The sequence below is a fragment of the Parambassis ranga genome, chromosome 7 (assembly GCF_900634625.1).
Source record: "Parambassis ranga chromosome 7, fParRan2.1, whole genome shotgun sequence".
NCBI lineage: Eukaryota > Metazoa > Chordata > Actinopteri > Ambassidae > Parambassis > Parambassis ranga.
Window position 1 is genome coordinate 12,213,595 of NC_041028.1, and position 21,627 is coordinate 12,235,221.

The following is a 21,627-nucleotide window of genomic DNA, read 5'->3' on the forward strand; positions in this document are numbered from 1 at the left end:
TAAATGTGCTCCCTTTTCCTCTACAAAACCTTTTTTTTTAAAAAAAGTGTTGTGCTCCGCTCATTTGAATAGAGGCAGTGGAAGCTCCACCCCAAGAGAGTTGAAAGGCTAGAAGACCACAAAGATGGAAAGGCCAGCCCACTGAGGGAGGGAGAAAAAAACTGCTCCGGTTCCTCTGCCATAATTTCCTATCAGCCTATTCAGACAACATCACCAACAGCTTGGTCTGTGTGTGTGTGTGAGAGAGAGTGTGTGTATGGGAGCAAAGCAGAGAGAGGCAGCGCAGGAGAGGCAGCGAGAGAGAGAGAGAGAGAGAGAAGGGAAGGGGGAGGCTCCATATTCTTTCACCTACCCCCCCTCGTCAAACCACAGGAAGGAGGGGCCAGACCCTAAGCTGCCAATCAAATCCGCTCGTGGCAGCCGGCATTATCTCAGCAACAAACTATTGACAGATTACATGTCAAGGAGTTTAGTGCTTGATTGAAGGAAGCCTTTTTTTATCTAGTTACTTTTCCGCTTTATTTCCCCCTCCACCAACCAACCAACATTCGAATGACTTTCTAACAGAGTTGAGTAATATTATGAAAGTTACATGTCTGAGAGGATTTAACTTCGACTTCCCTGAATATGGTGAGTACTCTTCTTCTTTTCTATCTCCTGTCTGATATGTTTTATTAGCTGACAGTTTAAGGTGTGCCTTTATCTCTGACTAAATATACAGAGAGAGGGGAAGTTGTTCATGATTAAACTATGCCACAGCGTACGTATACCCAAGTGTTGCAACACCCTTATTTATAGCACTTTGACAGTGCCCAAAGGTGACTGCAATATCAAATATGATTGCCCATTTCTCCTGAGCACGACTCATGACGCTGCCTTACACATGTGAAGAAAGTTCACAGAAGCAAGTTTCATTTTCTCTTGTCAGAGTAAATTTCTCTCCTAGGATACGATACCAACACAACTCCCTGTCAGTTTTATCTTCGTCCACAATTCACTGCTTCTTTCTGTCCTTTTTATTTAATTACATGTTTTTGAATAAGGCACCTTATAGTCATGTAGAAACATACAGGTATTGCTTGGACCCACTGAGGCACTGGCAATACCATTAGGGTAAACTGAATGGCCTAAGGGTTTGTTGCCAAGGGGACAAAGCAAACAAACTGTTGTGTTGCTTATGTTGTCACACATGTAAACGGAACAGGAGCAGTGCTAACACCTTTCCAGGTACATCTAATTAGTGTATATACAGTACACAGGTGTTTGTTACATTAATATGTAATACTGACATAACATACTGAGAAAGCACAAGCACCACAGGTTAGATAGAAAACATAGATGAAACAATATTCATTTACATTTTTGAATATGTTTGTGACCACCCTTTTTTGTACCTGTGAGGCAGATAAATTAAAATTGAATTAAACCTGTAGCTGCCAACTGTCATTGTGTGCGTACTTTTAGAAAGACAAACTTGTCCTGTAGTAACTGGATTACACCTTGTACTTAAAAGCGTTGCTCACCTCGCCGCTTTACCTGAAAGGAGGTGGATTTGTGTGCGTTTTAAAATGAGTCACATTTTTACGGTAACATTTAGTTCTTTCTGTTTTGTGTGTACAGTATGTATTGTATGTGCGCGTGTGTTTTCTGATTGCATGCACGGAATGCTGTCCTCCTTTTGTAATGTGTGTGTCTAAACACATCCTGTCTTTCTATTTCTTTCATTATATCCTTATTTAAATGTTAGTACTCTGTGTGTGTCATTATGGTTTATGTTTCAATTTGATCTTATCTGCCCATTTTTTTTTTAAAACACCTTATTTTAAAGTCATACAGTATAAAAATACACAGCAGAGGTTGTGGTATTTTCAAGTAGGCTATTTTAAAAATGGCATTACAGTGTGTTAAATTCCATAGAAATTCTTATAAAATATACATGTTGCTTTTGAATATTAGTAAAAAAAAATAGAATTCCTAGTCAAGCATACTTTGCTACAGGCTTTAATTTTTGAATATTTGTCAGTTATGTGCTCTTACTGTATTTCATTTTTTATCTCTTTCTGTTTTTTTGTCACACTTGAGCACTTTTACATTATAAAGTCTCCTTTATACCTTACACATGGCAGTATTAATGGCAAATGCAAAGATGATGTTTTTATTGCATAAAACTTTTGAGAGGCTGTACAGCTGCCCATTGTGACCTCAGGGTTTCACACACACACACACACAGGAGACAGACATGAGGGCTCGGTTATTTAAGGAGTCCAACATTATAGTCTAAAATAACAACAAACAAGTTCAACTGTTATCGTGACACACCCTAATTTCAAACTTTTTGTCAGCTTGGAAAATGTTTTTTTTTTTCCTCATCTTATGAGTCATAATGCTGATTGCCTTCTCTCTCACTCAGTTCTCTCATTAACCCTTCGTGGCCCTCTCCATCGTTTACGGCCTTCCACAAAAAAAAAAAAAACAGGATGATATGGGGAAGAAAAAAAACAAGCCCAGGTCTAAAGGCCCTCAATAACCTTTTATCACAATTTAGCAATAACCTGAATCAATTTGATGTCTTAAGCAATAAAATATGCTGTTGCACTCCTATTTCTGCTGCTCCTTGGATGACAGTAAATTTACATTTTTTAATTAAACTAGCCGGAATTTTTATTAGGGGGCTGGGCTATGCTAATGGAAATGTTGTGTACAGCAGATTAACAGAATTTTGAAATAAATTTAACAGGGAGACATTTGGAGGGAAAAAAATCCGAGTCATTGTCTTTAACCTCTTTCATGCCGATTTCTCCTGGGGGATCCTTGTATTCTAAGGAGCCTTGTCAGGGAAGAGTGCTCCTCAGCAACGAGGTGATTAGTATCGCCTTGTCAACTGAGGAAAAACACTCTCACATTCTCAACATTTATCTATTCAATTCCTTCTAAAATATACCAAAATATGTATATATGTACATTTCACATATACAATTGTATGTCAGGCCGTGTATACATTTAGTCAAATGAGTTAAAAATGATTGTGTTTAGTTTTTTTATTTGATTCTAAATTTTTATTTATGTTTTCAAGTGCAATGTACAATTATATAGTTTTTAATTTTAGCATCTTACCTGTCTTTACATCTTTAAATGTAGTTTCCCTATTTTACAAAGTGTCAAATACAGCAGTTAATGGCAGCGTATATGTTTGTGTAGTTTTATGGTGCGCTTTCAGCATTTGATTGATGTTGCACGAGGCTGTGTGTATTATGCCTGGTTTTAGCAGAGTGGCAGGGGTGGAGAAGGGTGGGGGGGCACAGACAGCAGACGAGGGCAAGGAGGTGTGTGTGTGTGTGTGTGTCTGTGTGCGTGTGTGTGTGTGTGCGTATGTTGAGGGAAGGGGGGGTTAAAGAGAAAGAGAAGGACAGCTGAGTCCTGATTGAGCATGTGCCCAGTCATCAGACACAAACCACCCAACACTATAATTACCTTAACCCCCATCTTTTAATACCCAAATCACACCAACTGGCCTTTTTTTTTCCACCGGCAGGAAGAGGAAACATCAGAGATCAAATGATCAAATAAACTCCAGATGCACGTGGGCTGCCATGCATCTTGCCGCAGTAGCCAAAGTGTTCAGGGCTACTTGATATGGGCCAGGAGCAAGGCAAGTGGCATCACCACCCCCTTTCCTCACTCCTGTGCACTCATGCAGTGGCCAGCACCTAATTAAAACCTCAAAGCTCCCCGTCACCAATCTGGAGTAATGGCCTAATTAATATTGGTGAAGAAATATTCCAGAATGATAAACAGGTTGCACCTTGGGTCTTCATTGCCTTTATTATCTAAAATATAACTGGTTAAGTTTTTATTATCACAGATAATGCCTGTTTGTTAAACCTTTGTACTAAAATTAATACATTCTTTGCTATCATTTCAAAATATGATAATCAATAATAAACATGTCATAAAATTTGAAAAACAAGGTTTATTATTTCTAGACAAAAATATATTTTATACATATTTATTTAAAGTATGTGTAAAAAAGATCCTGCAGTAATTCTCATAGCTGAATATGCTGTGTCGTGTATTCCTGTGTGCAGTCAGGACAGAAGCTTCCAGTAACTTTTTTTTTTCCGGGGCTAATCTTAAATATGAAATTATAATTTCATGCAAAGTAAGGGAGTAGAATAATCTCTCGTTGTTGATATGCTATATAAGAGGGGAAAAGAGGGAAAATGAAGAGGTAATTAGCAGAGTGGAAGACTTTGGCGCGTTTGTCTGAAAGCATGGTCTCCACTGGCCATGAATGAATTTGCATGCTTCGCTTATCGAAGCGCACTTATTAGGCCAGCTGAAAGAGAGATTAAGCCGGTACAAAATGTGGTGACTAATCCTTTTAAATGTGGCAGGGGGTCTTTAAGGTGTGAACCAGCCCGTACATAGGTTAGTGTCCATGGAATGTGACAAACCACAACTTCCAGCTGAATGTGTTTAAACGGAGCCAGCGGATGCGGGCTTAGCTGTCTAATGACAATGACAGTGATTGACATGGGTAATAAATTAATAGCTTATCTAAAGACCCTTTTTATCTCTGAAATAAAATAGCAGGTTGGGTCATACTGTGTGGTCTAGTATCAGTGGCTTTTACTTGTTTTTTTTTTTAATAAACAATATTATTTGCAAGTTGATGACAAAAACTTAAATGTATAAACATTAGTGAGTGTCTCAGGCTTTTTTGATAAGAGGGAACAGAGGGGGGAAAAAGAGGTTGAAACAAACATGGTAGCTTTTTTTTGTCACCTTCACTGTGAGCGATAAAATATTTGCTCTGCACAGTTACAGAGCCAATACCCCTGTCCTCAACTGTAATTGACTGCAAACAGGAACGCAGTGACGTTTAAACACTGCCCTGCTCTGTCTTCCACATCTTCTTGCACAGACCCCCCCCCCCCCAACCCGGCACCCCTTAACTTCAGTACCCCCCCTTCTGCCATGTGTTTTTTCATGTGACATTCTATTCACTTGGGTCGGTAGCAGGCAGCACCAGCAATAATTACTGTCTGTACATGATAAATCTGAAGCCCAGCTGTTCATTTCTGTCACAACAGAAAGAGAGGGGGATAGATAGAGGGGAGAAGGCAGAGAGAGAGGGTTGGGGGGGGGTTAGGACTATGCAGTTTGCTGGATTTCTTTCCTTTTTTTTTTGCTTGGTAACTTGATAGGATTACATGGTTCTAGTGCGCACACCTGTTAAGAGGCTGTTAGCAGAACAGTTGGCAGTCCCGTAGCCACAGCTTAGCCTTTTTGCTGTCCATTCTGTTTCCCCTTTTGGGGATTTCACCCTGTGTGTATGACTGGAGTTTGTTTCTCCGGGCTCCTGCCTCAGCGAGGAGTGAGGTGGGGAGAGCGCTCCTTGTGACACGCGAGCGGTGTATGTTTGATGTTAGACTGCGTATCCTACGTGTGTGTGTTAAGTGTGTGTGTGTGTGGCTGGGTCGGCTGACATCTCTTTTTCCCTCCCTCTCCTGAGAGATGTCGTCTGCCTGCAGTTGTGCTTCCCGACCTCAGTCACATCGGAGCCACCCCTGCAACAACATTTATACAAGTAACACAACAGCAAAGAAAGAAGGAATTCAGCCTGGTTTGTTTTTAACAAGGGTGGAGGACAGGTATTGACAAAGTTATAAAATGCCCAAATACAGGTTAAACCAGACGATTTAAATGATTAAGGGTTAGGTTGAGAAGTTTTGGGCATATTTTAGGAGTGCCGAAGCCGTGCTCTCAATTAGAAATACTTTCAGAAGGAGTGGAGAAATGAGTAATGCATTAATTTTGTTGCTTGTTTTCTCTTGTTCAGTGATTATTAAAGTGGAAAACAGTCCTGAGCAGTGTCTGGGAAGACAGACACAGCTTGTGGGAGAATTGGTGACAGCCATCAGACTTTACAAAAAAAAAAAAAAATCACATTACAGTAGGTTGTTTTGTGCTTTGGTGCAACGTGTTTCACTGCCTTATTTGGCATTCAGCAGCAACCCAGCTCTTCTGCTTCGTCACTTTCTGTGGGCCCTCAGCACCTGTTCCCCCTATTGTGCCGGAATTTTCTATATTTGGCAAGAAGTTGGACTCAATTTGTGTATAGGTCACTGTTTGTAATAGTTTGAGAGCAATAAAGTCTGTAAATTCCAAGGTTATTCTTTTCAGCTGCACAGTTGTTTTTTTTCAGATGACAACAGTAGAAAGCATGATTCAACTTGGGAGGACCATGAAACATTTCTCACCAGGGCTTCTAAATGTCATGTCGTCCCTTGCATGTTATTGACACGTTGCATTGCCAGAAGTGTAAATTATCTTTCCTCTAAAGCACAGGAGGAATAAAAAAGAGCAAAGTTAATAGATATCTTAGGCAAACTTTTAATTGTTCTGATATGTAATCACTAAATGACAATAAAAAAGGAGCAGGGCCACTTTTAAAGCTTTATCTCTCCTGCTCTGTGCCCAAAGTGTCATGTCCATAACAGCACCACCCGATCTACAGAGTAAAATAACCGCTAAGGCTTATTGTTTGGACAATATTGGAGTGCCCCCCTCTATCAACCCCCCCCCCCCCCCCCCCACCCCCAACTCCCCCCACTGCTTCTCTCCCCTCTCCCTTGATTCATTTCACCCACTGTCCTCGGCTGCTGGAAAATGGCGTTAATTTTTTTATTACCTGTTTGACTCTCCAGCCTTATTACTGTAGCCCCTTAATGTTCTCTGTAACCGTGGAAACCAGATGAATAAATGTCCGCCAAAGAAAATGAGATGATTAAACAGGTCACCCTTGCAAAACAAATTCGCTTGGTCGAGCGCAATTTGTGTACCAAGCGGCTGTCTTAACAGTTTGCTAACAAGGGGATTGTTTGCCAGACTAACTGATAGAGAAGGGAGGGGGAAATGAAGATATCTGGGGAAAAGGATATGATTGAAGAGATAATGTTTTAGATCACTGTGCTGTCTGTTTCATGTCTGTATTTTTCATAATACTGTGATATTTGCAAAAGTTTAACCTTTATTTTTTACACCTTAGAGACGGGATTTTGAAGCAGTTTTTTTTCCTGCTTTAGTGTACATCGAAACCAGCATTTACTAGTAAGTTTAAGGCAGCCATCCATATTATTGTCAGTAGCATTTGGTCTGTGATCATCAGCAAGTGCAGCAGCAAATAGAATTTCCCTCATTTATGTGGCAACCAATCATTACTGCTAATTGTCCTTGAGGCCATCTGTATAGAATGGCTTGTCCTCTATTGGTGTTGGAATGGTACTGGTCATGGATTTACTAGTCCAATAATGATACTTAACTCCTCCATAGTCAGCGCAACTGCAGTCACAACTGCAGTAATAAATATGAAGGAGGTTTTCTTCTCAAATTAAACAGTAGCTTGAACAGCATCTTGGTTTCAAAGTGTTATAAAGTTTCTTTCCCATGATGCCCCCGCCCTTCTCTTACTTGTCCAAGTGTTGTGTTCTCATATAACTTGTTTTAAGCAAAGCGTGTGGTGTTTTCATGATTGAAAATAAGAGAGTAGGTCAGGCAGATTTAGCCATGTAAGGATAGGGCAAACATGCAGACTTGGATTAGAATCAGGCCTGTGTTGCCATTCTGACCACAGATCATAAATGTAGGGGACACGGCGGTGGTGTTGTTTATGGAAGGATGCCACACTGCGCCACTCAAAGGGTGTTGCCTGTTTGCATTGATGCACCACCACCACCACCGCCGCCGCCGCCACTTACCGCCTCTCACTTTAAAACAGCTTCCGCATCCCATTCGGCCCCATCCCATTTTATGCCGTCACCAAAGCAGATCCCTAAAGTTCACCGCAGCTTCAGCTTCGACTTTAAACAAGGCCCATGGCTTCCTCAAGTCATTTGTGGGACAGAAGATGGCGAGCTTGAGTTTTTCCACTGGTACAGGGGGTATTTCATCCCAATACAGGGACACTATAGCTCAAAACTGAAAAGCACTTATGCATTATTGATGTTTTAATTTGTGCAAATGCCCAAGTCTTTGTTAAGTGATTATAGTGCTAGGGAGATAACAGGGGAGGTACTTCTCCATGAAACAAGAGCTCGCTTGCTGGCCGCACTGGGAAGCCATTGGACTAAATCTAACAAGTCCATGTTCCTACTCAGCAGAGGGTGAGAGGCGGGGGTTGGAGGGGAGGGACTGACAAAAAATATCAGCGTGTCTAAGATAAGAAAAAATTCAGCCGTTGATCTTTTGTCCTTATTTCAGCTACACCTCTCCTGTTTATGATGTTGGGTTTATAGGTCTTTTACATCCCTTATCAAAAATTATTTGATGTAAATACAATGGAACTGACCTGAAAAGCCCCATGTGTAAATACTCCTCGTGGCACACTAGAAACTGACCTTGGGAAAGAATGCAAAGTTATAATGCTTGCAAAACAGGCCAATAAAATAATAGCCCCACTGAAAGGAGGGAGTTTGGGTAAATATAAAAGAGAAGCAGTTTTCGTTTGCTGCAATGATTAACTCAGAGCAAAGGTTATCATGGATGGCATTTTTTAAACTCTGTAATTTATGTAATCAACTGCTACAGTTACCTTCCCAGATAAACACTGGCAGTAGAAAAGGTTGAAACCTTATGCAGAGCAGGAGCTGAGGTAACCTGATTTTCTTCCATATCCTACTTGATCCGGTCCCCAGCTACATCTTAGATCATTGTCAGCCGTGCATAGAAACCTATGTTTCCTCTATTGTGCCGTTTGGTGCCTGTGATGCTTGTCCAAACTTCAGCTTGGCTGCTCCCACACCTGCAGCTGTTCATACAGCCTGCCCTTCCTTCAGCACCCAGTGCATGTATAACCTGTAAATGATGCTGTATTCATTTACCTCTCACTGCATTAATATGGGCTCTATGAAATGCCAGCCTGTGAGAGAAGTGTCTTACTTTTGGCTTTGGTATTAGTCATCCTCTTTTGTTCATTGGCTTTATTCTTTCTTTATTCTTTTGGAAAATCTGCTTGAGTGTGTGGAACCAGGCTTTGCCTTCTGCTTTGAGGTCCCTGGTGGAGGTAAAACATGAGAGCATGCATGTGCACAGGGGCACACACACACACACACACAGGCGCACAGTAGGCTCTCAGGCTTCCCCAAGCATTTACTGCTTTATTAAGCTGTCTCATGAACCCACTAGCAGAACATGAGAATACAGGAAAAAAAGAAAAGCCCCATATTACTTAGATGATTTGATGTCATTTGTGGACTACAAAACGCTAGGCTTTATTGTGTGCACAGGGAGAAAGAGCGGGAGCAGGGAGAAAAAAAAAAAAGTTGGCTTAGAAATTCTGAATTTCAATTAGCGTACGTAATCTGAACCTGCCGGCTTTGATAGAAGCTTTTTTTTTTTTTTACTAAGAATACAGCAGCACTTGTAAAACATTAATTAAGCAGACTTGTTTTTTTAGGATGGAGTAAAGTGTGCTTTATGCAGTCCTTTTCACTGAACAAAAGGCAGTTACCTCACACAGAGGACCGCTTCACCCAAACCATTTGGAAAAAAAGGGCAATTTGAATTGGAGAAAAAACACAAAAGACAAAAAAAGAGAAGCTATTGAGAGTAATGTTCTAAAAGAGATGATATCATATGAGAGCCCAGCCTTTTGCTGAAGAATAGAAATGTATCCCTGCCTCAGTGAAACCCAAGCTTGGCACAGGAAAACGAGCCCCTATTTTAATGACTTTCTACCTGACAGATGACTTTAGACCGCCTTTTGGATCACATTGCTCTGACTTTGTCTCTTACATCATCAAATCATTGATTATTAATAGTTTATATGAATTGTTAATTCATGGTAATATGAGTTATTATGACTGTATCTTACAAAAAAATGTATTTTACTGTTGTTTGTGTTGCAAATGGAGCCTATTCGACTCTTTTCTGGTTAGTGGCTACATAATACTGCAAGCTGACATGAATGCTGTAAACAACAGTGATTAGCATTAAGGGAGATTACAGTTCATTCACATGCTTTGGTCATATTTTCCATGAATGTATCAAGATAAAAACCCAATGCAGTTTATTCTCAATAGATCATTTACTAAGTTCAGAAGCAGATAATGGTTGGGATATAAAATAAAGCATGATAAAGGTGATTTTTTTTCACCTATTATAAAACATTGGAGGTTTTATGGCTTCTGCTACTCGGAGTTCATAATATGAAAAAAAAAAGAAGAGAAAAGGATAAAGTCCCTGTCCCACTTATACACACGGTGCTGTATATGCATTTTCCACAGACTATTGTAAATCCTCTTGCAGTGGGTGATGAGTACACATACAGATGATACATTAAAACTGCCATAACTCGCACACCCAGCAAAGCTAAAAATCAATTGGAATGGATAGTTAAGCTGGCCCCTAAAAATCAATGAGCAATTCATGTCCTTGATCACAGAGTGTCATTCCTCTCAATGTTAGAGGCTGATGAGGGCTTAACATACACACATTCAGCACAAATGTACAGGAAACATGCACACACATTCTCTGCTCTGATACAATATGTTTAATAAGTAAAAGTAAATTAAACACACAGTTTAAGAGCTGATTTATTTTCATCCAATTTTAACTTACAACAGCACAGTTCTGTCCATTTTACTATTTTAAATTATTACGACAGTGTTAAATCACATTAAGGTATTTTATCAGGCCCAGCTGGTGGATACAACATATTAAAAATAGCATGGAGTCAAATTACAAAGCTCATGTTGTTCGTTTTAACCATGCAAAATGTTGCAATCTGACAACATTGTACAACAAGCCTGGAAAATAGAGATGACGTTATAGCCATTGAACGGCACACACACACTGACACATGCACGCGCGTGCACGCTTGCAGGAGGTTTTTGTGTAAGAAGAGGAGAAAGGCATTGAGGTTATTTAAATGAAGAGACTGGAAATTCTGTTTCAAAATAGCAATTTTGCCCTTATTAATGCCATTAGTGTAACAGTCATAATGGATCAAATCAACGGGTGACCGAAGCAACTCCCCTGTCTCTGTGCTATGACGGGATCATGTCGGGAACAATTTAGGCATTTTGTGTTGATGAGTGAAGTTTGGACTGCTGTAATATTCTGCAAACCAACCCTAAATTATGCCAACACAGTTCATATTTTCCTCACTTTCTCCTTTCTTCTTTCCTCATCTGTTTTTTTTTTCATTTTACTAACATCTGTTGTTGCTTTTGATTTGGGCCAGCTCTCTGTAAAATCCAGCCTTTTGTTAGAAACTGTATTTTTAACCCTGATTTTAGATAATGGCAGTGTGACAGTCGTTCTTGCTCTTGGGCTTGTTTGCTGTTTTGAGTCCAGTCTCATCACTCACACTTTGTATCCCTACCCTTACAATTATAGCCACAGTTCAGAGGAATGCTACAAACACACAGCAGCTCTGTATGTCCACCTTTAAATCCAAATTTCTGTTCTTTGAAGCTTTTCCAGAAACTGTGTTATCCTTATTTGTCCACACACAGTCTGTGGGATATTTGTTATGAGTTAGCAGTTGCTTGACCCTAACAGGTGGTCCTCCTTTACGATCTATTACTCTGGTAACATTTGAAAGCGTCATTCAACCCACTAGCTAAATACCTCAGATTTGGGGAGAGGGCCTTCGAAACAGTTGTTGCCTGTCAAAAGAAGCAGAGAGTCAGAAGGACCGGTGGAACAGTTGCTTGTCCCCTCGTCGAGGTGAGAAATTTTCTGGCAGCTGTCACTCGACCTCTTTACCTCCTGTTTTTTTAGAGGGTTTTTTTTTTCCTTCATTTCCAATAAAGCAGAAATGAATGTTTGTGGCAACTGTAGTGGGGGAGGGCAAACTCTAGACCTGTGTCCTGTCACTCAAAATCTCACTCGTGTGTGTCCTCTACACGTTTCATCAACCGCCAATCATGAGACACACACGTGAGGCAACCCCAACGGCACTGTCTTCTGTCTCGTGGTTTGACGGCCTCAAAGACTTTTGCAGTTTTTCTTTTATTGTTGGATCGTAAAATTCTTTCCGTTGTTGGCTGTGTAGAAAAGCAAGACATTGCATTCATTTGTTCTTTCCTTTCCACTGCACTACTCTCCCTATTCTCTCTTCCTTTCCCCTGTCTCCCTCACTCCCCCTTACCCCCCCCCCCCAATCCATCTGCATCATGTCGATCTGTCAGACTGCCAGTGTCTGTTCCAATTAGATTCCACTTAATACACGTAACCTCGATTAACACGCAATCAAGCCCAGATAAATCACGTCCTTTAAGTCCCCCCTCTGCCTCTCCCGTGTTGCTTTGCATCACTCAGTTTTTCCCAACAAGCTCACTTTGCCACCGTTGTTGGTCACAACATATAAAATCACACAGCGACTGCACAAGCAGGTAAATTCAGCAAATGTCCTCGGGGGTGACACTTTGCTGTGAAGACAGGTGATTTTAACCTCTAACCAAATACTCTATCTCAGCCTGCATCTTACATTCCAGTAATGCGAAGTTCCTCTTGTGTTTCCTGCAGACGCTTGTTGGTGCCCTTCTCACCCCAGAAGATGAAGGTGTCTTAATTACATCTTTGGTTAAAAAGCTACAAAAGACACCCTGGGCTTTCTGGTACATTGTGGGAGGCTGTGTAGTCTATTGTCTCTGTGACCTTTTTAGCTAGCGGACAATTGGTTTGACTAGATTACAAATTAAGACACAGCACCAGGCACTTAGAAAGCAAGTCTGTTAGAGAGCAGTTCTATTACTACCAGCCTGTGAAAGCCACTGGGCCATACATTTTAAGCATCACATAAATGGCCACAAAGTCAGGCATCACATGCGCATTGTTCCGTATCTATAAAATATAAAGTTACATTTGCTTTAATGATTCCTGCACTGCCACGGTGAGTCTTTGCCACTGGCGGAAAGGGGTGGGGTGGAAAAAAAAAGCACAAAGCTACTACGGAGCTAAGGAAATGTGGATGATTATAATTCTTTTAACAAAGTTAATAATTTACACTGTTTATGCTAATACGAGGAAAGAGGACTGTTGAATTACCAAACAGCAAAAACCACTAAAAATACAAACCAAATGAAAACAACCTGGGGCACTGAAAAAGCACACACAGCACTCTTGGGGTCTTCTTTTATTAATCGCAGCTAAAAGTGCTAACATTGACATGTTGAACAGATTAGCCTCTTTAATAACTGGGCGGGTCAACATGGCTACCACTGCTGATCCATGAGGATATCCTGTCGGGAGGTGGATAGCCTGTGTCTTTCACATTCTGACCCTTGCCCCCTATGGAGTTAACCGGCCGTATGTACGATATGTACTGCATACCCTACAAGAATAAAACACTTTTTCCTGCTACAACTCACTGTCATTAGAAATGTCTGGCAGTTGGAGGTGTTACATATCTGGCTTTGTTTCACACAGGGGCAGCTTGTGTCACACACGTTCAGGCTGCTGCCGCTGCTGTACAGCATTAATGGATTTAAATATCTCAATGCTAGATGGAGCTGACAAGGCCCGTCGGTGTGTTATGTGTAAATAGGGTTTGGATTTAAAATAAATTAAGCTATGAGAAAGCTCACATTGATCCATTCTTTATCTCCTCAGCTACCTTGTCAGCTTTTTTAAATTGTGGGGACCAGGGACACATTCACACACTTTCTAGCATGCAAAAATAACCTGTTAGTACCTACTCATATATATATGAAACTGTTCTCTCTCAGCTCCTTCTAAACTGTTGATCTCTGTAAAGACCAATGAAAAAGTTGTGCATGCTTTATTTAATTAGTATTGGGTGCAAACAAAATGAGTATTGAATAGTTACCCGATAGCCCTGTGCCCTGTGTATTCCCTTTATAATCTCTATCCACAGGGACAACAATGTTGCACTGTCTCTTTAAAGGGGGGTGACAGTTTTGACTATAAGTTAAGCTATTTTCTTTTCTCTTTCCCAGAGAAAAAAAAATGTGAATAACACTGATGAGTTTTAACAGCTTCAGCCGGGCGATGGGCAAATATAATAAGTGTTTTCGTAGACGTCACCAATGATTATCTCATCTGGGCATTTTGGGTGAATGTAGTGGATTTAGAGGCTCGTCTCCCATTGTGCTGACATCACCCTTTAACAAACCGAATTAAATCATGGCTAAAATCGTTTTAAACTCTCCCAGAGTCTGCCTCAAAAGAGAGTCTGGGAAAATTGTAAAAGGGAGCACTGTGTGCATGTGTTTGTGTGGGTTGGAGTGTATTTAGCCCTGGGGGGGTGGTGGTGGTGGTGGTGAGGAGCGGGGGTTTTTACATTGTCAAAATGGGGGCAAATTTACCCTCACGCGGAATAATGGGATAAGGGGAGCTAATGTTTAACACATTCTTATCTGAATTTAAAGAACAATGAATAATCTACCCTTATCATTTATTTTCTACATTTAAGCTCTCAGAAAGGGAATTGTAGAGAGCACATAAAACGCTGTCAGTCAGTCTGGATATATAAAGTTTGATGACAGGACATGAGTGTCGGGTTTCCACAGCAGGGCAATGTTGCATAGAAAATGTGTTTTGATACTGATACCACTATGACACAGTACAGGCAAGAAAAGGCAAAATTACACCTGTATATTTTATAAACACATTTTGGTGAGGTGCCAGGCAACTGACGCATGTCTTTTGCTGAACCTTTCATCATTAACAATGGCTTTGTTTAAAATACATTTTAATGTTATCATGAAAAAAATAATTTCCAAGTTGGTATTTCCAAGTGTATTTTGTACTTTTTTGTACTGTAATATTTATTGATGCATTTCAGTTAGTTTTATAGTATTTACTGCTTGCTTGGGCCTTAATATAAGCACTTCTCTTACTGCCTGAACACACAGGGGTTTGTCACTTGTCCCATCTCAACACCATAGTCTGCCACCCATGACCTTGTGAAATGAACAAAGGTAAGAGAGAGTGAGTAAAAAGAGCCAGTGAAGTAGTAGTGTGGAGGTGCATGGAGGTAGTTGTGTGTGTGTGTGTGTTGGGGGCGGGGGCCTCAACTCAGCCAACGTGGCCTGATGTGACAGGATTAGCTAAGCCCCGGTGAACATGGCTGGTATTGTGTGTGTGCGTGTGCGTGTCAGTGTTTGTGTGTGGCGGGCAGGAAGTGTGCACAGCAGACTGGGAACCCAGAACTGCTGCTTGCCACCAGCCAAGCCAAGACAAGACATGGGAGATCAACAGCGTGTCGGCCCATCACTGCCATCAAGCCGTAGCCCTCATCACCCTCCCCTGCCACCAATGGGAGAGAGCCAGACCATAGAAGATACAGCCAAAGGAGTCACAGATACAGTGAGGGGAGACACAGTGGGGGACTAGTGGGCGGGCAGCTGGGGCTAAAGTGAACGTGAGTTGGAAAATGATCCTATTAAATTGAATTAAAGAGGCAGTCTTCATTTACCCCAAGAATGATGGATTTGGATAATTAACAGTGTTAATGGGCACTGGTTAAAGAGGGCAAGGGAAACTGGTGGTTGGAGACGCAGTGTAAAGGGGCCAGGTCTGCATTGTATTCAGCTTGCTGGTCTGTAATGGATACCCCCTCCATTTTTTTTATCATGTTCCAATCCACTGTAACTTGTTGGGGATTATTTTATTAGTTTGTGTGAGACAGTGAGAAATGCTACAAAACAAAGTTATTGCTTTAATTTTCAACATGTCTTCCTACACCTTTAGAAAGGAAAAACATGGTAAGGGTGCATCAGATCAAATCAAAGGCTGCTGTATTGCATGGTTTACCACTTGGTAGCATGCTTGCTAATACAAAAATAAAAACACAGGCAAAGAGTTGCTGATGAGTATGGAGGGTTTATGTCGATATATATTTTGCAGAAGTGTGCTGCAGCAGTGAGTGCATTACACCAGTTTAATGTCCTCATCTCGGGACCTAATTATGGCACTAGTAGTGTGTGGGCGCATGTGTGTGCACACATGTAGTGGTGTACTTGTGTGCCTGGGTATTCACTTTGGTCAGTGCACAAACCCTATCTGCATGTCCTTAATTCTTGATGATGTGCAGGCCTTAGGCAGTGTGTGTGTGATGGAGAGGATGCCTGTGTGCCAAGTTGAAGTGATTGGGCGACAGGGCATGGGCCCTCACCCTGCTGAAAAATCCAGTTGCTTTGCTCACAGCAGCCGACTGTGTGGCTGTAGTGCGTCGCTAGTTTCCATAGTCCAGTCAGGACTAGTGACACCCGGCCGCAAAGGAGCCAGATTTATAGGGACCTATGTGTCACACAGAGATAAGAGAAGAACTTAAGAACTTAATGAAGCTAGAAGCGCAAGCTTCATTAACAAAAGTCAGTGCCATATTAATTCTCTTTGTGCTTTATAAGCTGCATATATTTTGTGCTGCATCATTTTCGGGGGTCAATCAGTTTTCTTTTCACTTAGAGTTGTGGATGTAATCAGTTTCAGTGGTTTTGGAAAAACCTTGCATGATGAGCCCTGCAGCTTACCTGAACCCTGATTAGGCGGAGAATGTCTTAAGTAAGGGGCTCAAATAATTTAATGCTACTTTTCTCCTTTCAAAAAAATTAACACCACGGTCGCATGCATGTGTGTGTGTGTAACTGAGAGAGTGATAGAGTGTGTGGAAAAAAACAATCTCATCAAGCAGGAGGCCGTTTGCTTAGCAAGAGCTGACAGTCTTTGTGTATGTAAATGAAGAATTTAGACTAATGGAGTTGAACCATTTCTAATTTTGTGATGGCAAGAGGATTTTGATTGAAAGTAATTAAGCAAGCTAGCTGTAAAATTAATTAAAGCAAAAGGAGGGGGGGACTTTTATTGGATTGGATAGCGATATAGCTGCTGTCAGGCAGGGGGACAAATGGGGGTGACCTGGATTCTCTGCCCTCCCTCCTCCCACTCGGGACTTTTATGTCACTTTAATCTCCTTAGAGCGGCTGGTGTGCATTTGTTTGAAATAATCAAGGAAATATGGTCAGAAATTGTCAGCTTTCAGATCTAATTTACCTGACAGCCTCGCAAGTGTGTGTGCACGCGCAAGCATGCATGTGACAGTGGCAGGTCCCTTTTTTTTTCTTTGCCCTCTCCTCAGCTTTGTGGAAAATGCTTTTGACAGTCTTGAAGCATCTTGGTTGTCGGAGGGCGGGTGGGGTGGGGTGCAGGGGGATGAGGAACTTGGGTGGCTTTAAGATGGACATTTCAATGAGGCGTGTTTGGCCCGGCTTAGCACCTCTGACACTGTTGTGTGTGTGCACACACACCAACATGCTTAATTGCCTCTGTAACATATTCAGACTCCATTTGGCCACTGTACCAGCACTTCTCAGCCTCTGTTGTCTGCAGGTAGCCTAAACGAGCAGAAGCAGATTACAGCCATGACAAAGCCTGTTACAGCTACTTAAGCACTGACAAATAAGATTGGCCAATCCTGCACAAATAGAAATGGAACTTATTGATCTTTTAGTTTTTAAAAGTAATAACATCTGAATATTATTGAAAGTAATCCTAAGTCTGTGGTAAACAATATCTACCAACTGTGCAGTTTGTTCTATAGTAATAACCAGTCATAAAATAGCCATATTAATGTCCTGCAACATCTGTATGGCTTTGCGCTGTATGGGGTCCATATTGAAAACCCCTGTGGTTCCACAGTGTGTGAGACCCCACTTGCTCCTAAAGGTCCTCAGCGCTTGCTGGAGTTTGTCACACAGAGGATACTGAGTGTGGCCCTCAGTACCCCCTGAAGAGACAGTTAATTAAGGCCTAGGCCCAGACGACACTGTCAGGACTCTCACCCACCACACCACAGCCTGCCCCAGCCTCTACCACTCCTCCGGGAAGGCAGAGCACCACCATTGCAGCCCCTAACGGGATTAGGAGTACTCTGAAAATAGGACCTCGGCTCCAAAAGCCTCTCACCCACCTTCATCTGCCCAAAGGATCCCCCTCAATTCCTCCCAGCCCCTATCCACTCCTCCTCTCCCCTATAAGATGGCTCCACCCTAGCTCTGTTTTATCAATTAATGTAATAAAAGGTAGAACAAAGAGCTGTCTTTCTCCGGCTCTGTAATTAGAGGGGGAGATCTCCTGAGGACTGGCATTCCTTGGGCCTGAAAAACATGATTCTCACCCCCCCGCCCCTCACTCTCCACTTTGCCGCCACCACTCAAGCGGAACATGGCCCCTCGATGTATAAGTATGATAATGTAAATGTACTGTAGTCTGCCAGGCAAAGCCGGCACAACCTATTTTGCAGTAGCTTTATCTAAGTGTGAACAAATGAAAGCAACATTTGGAAGAGTGATACATTATTAACTCTAATTGATTCCTTTATAACACTATACATTCTCTGTCACCTTCACTTTGACTCGCACTAGTACATGTGCTCTGAATCACTCTTGTCACTGTCCCCATTCTAACACGTTACGTGTCACCACACACTGTTAACAAATGTGATAAAACCACCTGAATCGAGAACATCAGGTATGGCGTCTGCCTATGTGTGTTTTTGTCTGTTAAGGTGAGATACAGTACTCTGCGCTGGGTGTATTTCTTACTTCCTCTTGTGCTTAACTGTGTCTACGCGGGTGTGAAAGGAAAAGAGAGGGAGAGAGAGAAACAGAGACGGAGCACCCGCTTTCACAGCCACTGGAGCTTTCGATAGGAATTAGTTTTACAACATATGCAAATGTTTCCCCTTGAAAAAAAGGGGGGGTCTCTTTAAATGACAGGTTGATATGTGATTAAACGACAATTAGAGTGCTGAAAATAAGTGTCGGCAGTAGGTCAAGCACTGGGCGGCTCAGCTAAAAGGTAGCAGACTATTGAGCAGAAAACATTCCCAGGCGGAGGCCAGGAACAAGACCCAAAACAAATTAGAGAGGTGAAGGGGGAACAAGGTTGGTACTGTGTTCCAATAAACCCACAACAAAAACAAGTTCAGTGTTTTGCCTGAATGACAAAAGAGTGACTATTCATGATTACAGTGGGTTTCTGTTTACAGTAAGCCGCCGACAACCATGGATACATCCCTGCGCTGTATTGTGTGCCTCAAGTTCTAACAGAGTTCTTACACTGGCACTCGACTCAAAGTGTCATACCTGACTCGTATGATAGTAACCTTTAATGCACCCAGCCCAGATTTGAACTAGGCTGCACCCCACAACTATGCTGCCCTTTAAGTTAAAAGTGCATAGACATGAGGGATTCACTGTCTTTCTTTTACAAACACACACACAAACATAAAAGGGCTCACGCTTATTCTGGCACAGATGGCAGATGGCCCTGCCCCTATAATCCCCTTTGATGCTGCAGTGGGCAGCAGTTCCTGAACATCTATGAAGCCAAAGCCCCAACAAAACTTGAGCTACTTTTTCCTTTAACTGACCCCAATTGCCAAGGAGCTGTTAGCTGTCAGACCCGGTTAAGAGCGTCTTTACTGAGGGAGAGTGAAGGGCACAGGTTTCTCTCTCTCTCTCTCTCTCTCTCCTCTTTCAGTTTCCTGTTTCATTCCACCTCCACAGCAGGGCTGTGAAAGCAGGTCGACTTCAGTACTGTTCTACCATCTCGTTAAACAGACAACACTTATTGTCCCTTGCAGAACGCAAAAAGAGTGAACCACAGCAAGCTCTAATTTTGAAGCCACAGATGGCAGGAGGTGGGCTAAGAGGCTTAGATTTCACCAAAGTGCTCACCTTAATTATTGGCAGTTGTGAACAAAAAGAAGGTTTTCACTGCTTACACTGCATCACTGAATCTTTTGTTTTCAAATTTTATTTAAAAAAAATGATTTCATCTCATTTAACCTTTAAGCTTCTGCTTAGAGAGCTGTCAGGTGATGCTGGCTAAGGAAAGTGGTTTAGTCTTAAGTGATTTAAGCATCATTTTTACTGCTGCCAATACAACTCAGTTGTGTTAAACAACTCTGATTAAACCGAAAATCACTCTCCCAAATGTTGTAGTGACCCAGCACTACAAAGCACTTTGCTTTCATTATTCATTTTGCACTGTAAATAGAATAAAATGTGAACTCATGTCTCAACCTTTGTCTTAAATAATTTCCTCCTCCTAATGCAGGGAGCCGTGTTCTCCAGCCTCTAATTGGAGGACAGCAGTTAATGTCTCCTTGGGTGCAGAGGCGACTGCTTCGGTCTCTACCGTTTCATTTTCGAAACAGATTCTTAAACAAATGGAGAAACTCAAATTGGCCGTGCGTTTACAGAGAAAATTTCAATGCCGTTCGATTATGTATTATCACTTGAGAGCTTTGGGGGATAATCATCACTGAGATTTGCTCACGTTTCCAGCAGGTCTGCTGAGATGTACGTAGCTAATGGGATTGGGCTTTTTTTTCTAGCCCTCTCCTGTGGCGTTATGGAGCTGGCAGCTGAACTTGAACGGATGCGCATGGTGCTGAGTCGTGCACAAGACTATTTCAAGACTGAAATGCGATTGTTTTAATACTTTAATCCACCTGTCCTTGGCATTCAGGATGTTGCAGAAGTCGCTTAATTATTTCAGTGCCCTCTATCCTTCCCAGTTGAAGTAAAGCAAAGGCAGCAGCATCCCAATGTTGATGATTTTTTTTCATTAAATCAATCTTAATAAAATAATGTGATTATTTCTCTGAGGGGGGGGGTAAAGAAAATGTCAATAAAGGGCCAAAATATATAACTTCAGAGTGTTAACTTAAAAGATGCATACCATAATTAACATTTTAAAAATGCATATATGCAAAGAGGATTTGAAATACCCTAAATCACTTTAAAGAGCGAGCCATTTAACAACCAGAATTCTCTGAATTGTTCCAGGTTCCAACAGCGATAGTATGCAAACACAAATATTTTCCTTTAATTAAAAAGGCCTCATCTCGCTGTATCCTCCCCCAAGCCTGCTGCCAGCTCTGAACGACCCCCCCAGTGCACACACACACACACATAGTACAAACACTGGTGATGCCTTATTCAAATCTAGCACTACACATAGTGCATTAAACCACATTTTAAAAAAATGACTTCAATTATGTCCTCAGTCATGGACTCCTCTTTACTAGCTGCTAACCTGTCAGATCCTGGTTGTCATTTGAAAACCGGGGACACCAGCAGTGATGGTAGCCCCCTGAGGGACAGTTACTAACACCCCCAACCCCCAATCTCACTCCACCCTTCAACCAGTCTGGTCCAGCTTAGCAGAACTCCTGGTGGCAGTAAAAGACAAGGAGGGCAGGAAAGAATTTGGTGATCTGTGTGTGTGTGTGTGCTGGTTTGGGACAGTGGCCACAATGGTGTGTGTTTGTGTATACATGTGTGGTTTGGCGGAGGGTGGCGGGTTGATAGTAATGCATGTTGATGGTTTCAGAGATACTTCATTTCAGAAACAGGGGCCTCATTAACTGTAGTCTTCATCAGGCCAGCAAGCGGCGGGCACATTAGGGGTCCACAGGAAGTTAGAGTACAGCAGGAGAGTGCATTAGGGAGGCCTGGGGAGACACACTCTCTCTCCCTTCCCCTCAGTTCCACTTCCACCTCCAGTGCTTTTCTATATCTTAATGTACCTTTCAGAGGAATTTGGATAGAGGTCAATAATTATGCTCTTTAAATTATTCAGTCG

The 21,627-nt window shown here is 41.8% G+C and overlaps 1 protein-coding gene across 3 annotated transcripts in view; it reads left to right on the top strand.

The window, feature by feature from the left end:
- The first annotated feature begins 200 nt into the window (after positions 1-200).
- The window catches only part of casz1 (castor zinc finger 1), a 68,307-nt gene continuing 46,880 nt past the window's right edge, over positions 201-21,627 (top strand). For 2 of the 3 annotated variants that reach the window (XM_028410610.1, XM_028410611.1), the window contains exon 1: positions 201-630. In XM_028410610.1, the coding sequence (XP_028266411.1) occupies positions 582-630 (49 nt within the window). In that variant the 5' untranslated portion in view covers positions 201-581. Of the gene's footprint in view, positions 631-14,885; positions 14,952-21,627 lie in introns of all 3 variants that reach the window. The other variant, XM_028410612.1, reaches the window with a different exon arrangement.